Below are 2,521 nucleotides of genomic sequence, written 5' to 3'. Positions count from 1 at the left end.
AAAAAAAAAAAAAAAAGAACTGCCAGGCGCAGTGGCTCACGCCTGTAGTCTAAGAACTTTGGGAGGCTGAGGCAGTAGGATCACAAGGTCAAGAGATCGAGACCATCCAGGCCAACATGGTAAAACCCCGTCTCTACTAAAAATACAAAAATTAGCTGGGCGTGGTGACGCACGCCTGTAGTCCCAGCTACTTAGGAGACTGAGGCAGGAGAATCGCTTGAACCTGTAGGTGGAGGTTGCAGTGAGCCGAGATTGTGCCACTGCCCTCTAGCCTGTCAACAGAGCAAGACTCCATCTCAAAAAAAAAAATAAAAAGAAAGAAAGAACCAGTAAGGGAATAAAGTTAGTCCAATAGGAAAAAGATAGCTGACTTGGCTCAAATCATATTATGGGCAGGTGAAAAGCACCAGCATCCAATTATTATTATTATTATTATTATTATTATTATTATTATTATTTGAGCTGAGATCGCGCCACTGCACTCCAGCATGGATGGCAGAGTGAGATTTGGTCTCAAAAAAAAAAAAAAAGTACACCCAAAGAGAGGGATCAAATCTAAGTTTTTTGGCCCAGGTAGAGAAAGCTCAGAATTCAGTCTGTCAGTCATGTTTCCTCCCAGATAAAAATATCTTTATCTGAGACTTCTATAGTAATCTTATCTTTTGTCTCTTCTGCAATCATCTTTCCCTTCTTGCATCAGTCATTCAGGTTGAAAGAATCATTTTGTCAAGATTGATGGTTAAGTCACTGATGCCATTTTAAGTAATTCTGAGTAGGAAGATGCAGCAGCAACTATTAAAAAATAAAAAATAAAAAGAAGAAGAAGAGGCCGGGCGCAGTGGCTCACGCCTGTAATCCCAGCACTTTGGGAGGCTGAGGCGGGTGGATCACCTGAGGTCAGAAGTTCGAGACCAGCCTGACCAACGTAGAGAAACCCCGTCTCTACTAAAATACAAAAAAATTAGCCGTCTCTACTAAAATTAAAAAATATATATGTGGTGGCGCATCCCTATAATCCCAGCTACTCGGGAGGCTGAGGCAGGAGAATCGCTTGAACCTGGGAGGCAAAGGTTGTGGTGAGCCAGGATCGTGCCATTGCACTCCAGCCTGGGCAACAAGAGTGAGACTCCATCTCAAAAAAAAAAAAAAGAAGAAAAAGAATAGCATTATGTTCAAATAGCAACACTCCAGGGTTAATTGTCTTTCAATTAAATACACTCCTTTTTTTTTTTTTCCGAGATAATTGGAACCACACGAAAGAAAAACAAAGATCAACTTCACGTGTTTCAGTCTTCCTGACGCATTCTCTCTCTCTCTCTCTCTTTCTCTTTTTTTTGAGACAAAGTATGTCGCCCAGGCTGGAGTGCAGTGGTGCGATTTCGGCTCACTGCAAGCTCCACCTCCTGGGTTCACGCCATTATCCTGGCTCAGCCTCCCGAGTAGCTGGGACTACAGGCGCCCGCCACCAGGCCCGGCTAATTTTTTTTCGTATTTTTAGTAGAGACGGGGTTTCACAGTGTTAGCCAGGATGGTCTCGATCTCCTGACCTTGTGATCTGCCCGCCTCGGCTTCCCAAAGTCCTGGTATTATAGGCGTGAGCCACCATGCCCGGCCTAAATACACTCCTTGTGAGAGCAACAATGAACTTAATGGGGAATTCCACTGGAGGTGAGAAATAATAGAGTAATTAAAACACTTAACCCAGGCTGGGAGTGACGGGTCACACCTGTAATCCCAGTGGTTTGGGAAGCAGGAGGATCACTTGAGACCAAGAGTTTGATACCTGCATGGACAACATAGTGAGAGCCCTGTCTCTGCAAAAAACTATTTTTTTTTTTTTTTTTTTTGAGACAGGGTCTGTCTCTGTCCTCTAGGCTGGAGTGCAGTGGCAGGCTCTCGGCTCACTGTGAGCTCTGCCTACTGGCCTTAAGCAATCCTCCCACCTACGCCTCCTGAGTAGCTGAAACTATAGGCGCGCACACCACCACATCCGGTTAATTTTTGTACTTTTTGTAGAGTTAGGATTTTGCCTTGTTGCCCAGGCTGTTCTTGAACTCCAAGCCTCAAGCAATCTGACTCCCTTGGCCTCCCAAAGTGTTGGGATTACAGGCGTGAGCCACTGCACCCAGCAGATCTACCAAAAACTTTAAAAATATTAGCCGGGGTGGGGCGCAGTGGCTCATGCCTGTAATCCCAGCACTTTAGGAGGCAGAGGTGGGCGGATCACCTGAGGTCAGGAGTTTGAGAGCTGCCTGGCCAACATGGTGAAACCCTATCTCTACTAAAAATACAAAATTTAGCTGGGCGTGGTGGTGAGAGATTGTAATCCCAGCTACTGGGTAGGCTGAGGCTGGAGAATCGCTTGAACCTGGGAGGCGGAAGTTGCAGTGAGCCGAGATCATGCCACTGCACTCCAGCCTGGGCAACAAAAGTGAGACTCTATCTAAAAAAAAAAAAAAAAATTAGCTGGGCATGGTGTCACATACCTGTAGTCCCAGCTACTTGGGAAGCTGAGGTGGGA

General features: G+C 45.6%; 1 protein-coding gene across 1 annotated transcript in view; it reads right to left on the bottom strand.

Moving 5' to 3' along the window:
- The window catches only part of NANOGNB (NANOG neighbor homeobox), a 29,388-nt gene that overhangs the window by 25,508 nt on the left and 1,359 nt on the right, over nucleotides 1–2,521 (bottom strand). The window contains exon 2 of the mRNA XM_011983087.1: nucleotides 1,516–1,662. Within this exon, the coding sequence (XP_011838477.1) occupies nucleotides 1,516–1,662 (147 nt within the window). The remainder of the gene's footprint in view (nucleotides 1–1,515; nucleotides 1,663–2,521) is intronic.

This window comes from Mandrillus leucophaeus, unplaced genomic scaffold (genome assembly GCF_000951045.1).
Source record: "Mandrillus leucophaeus isolate KB7577 unplaced genomic scaffold, Mleu.le_1.0 Scaffold245, whole genome shotgun sequence".
Taxonomy (NCBI): domain Eukaryota; kingdom Metazoa; phylum Chordata; class Mammalia; order Primates; family Cercopithecidae; genus Mandrillus; species Mandrillus leucophaeus.
The sequence above is the reverse complement of the archived record's forward strand: the minus strand, read 5'-3'. Positions and strand labels throughout refer to the sequence as shown.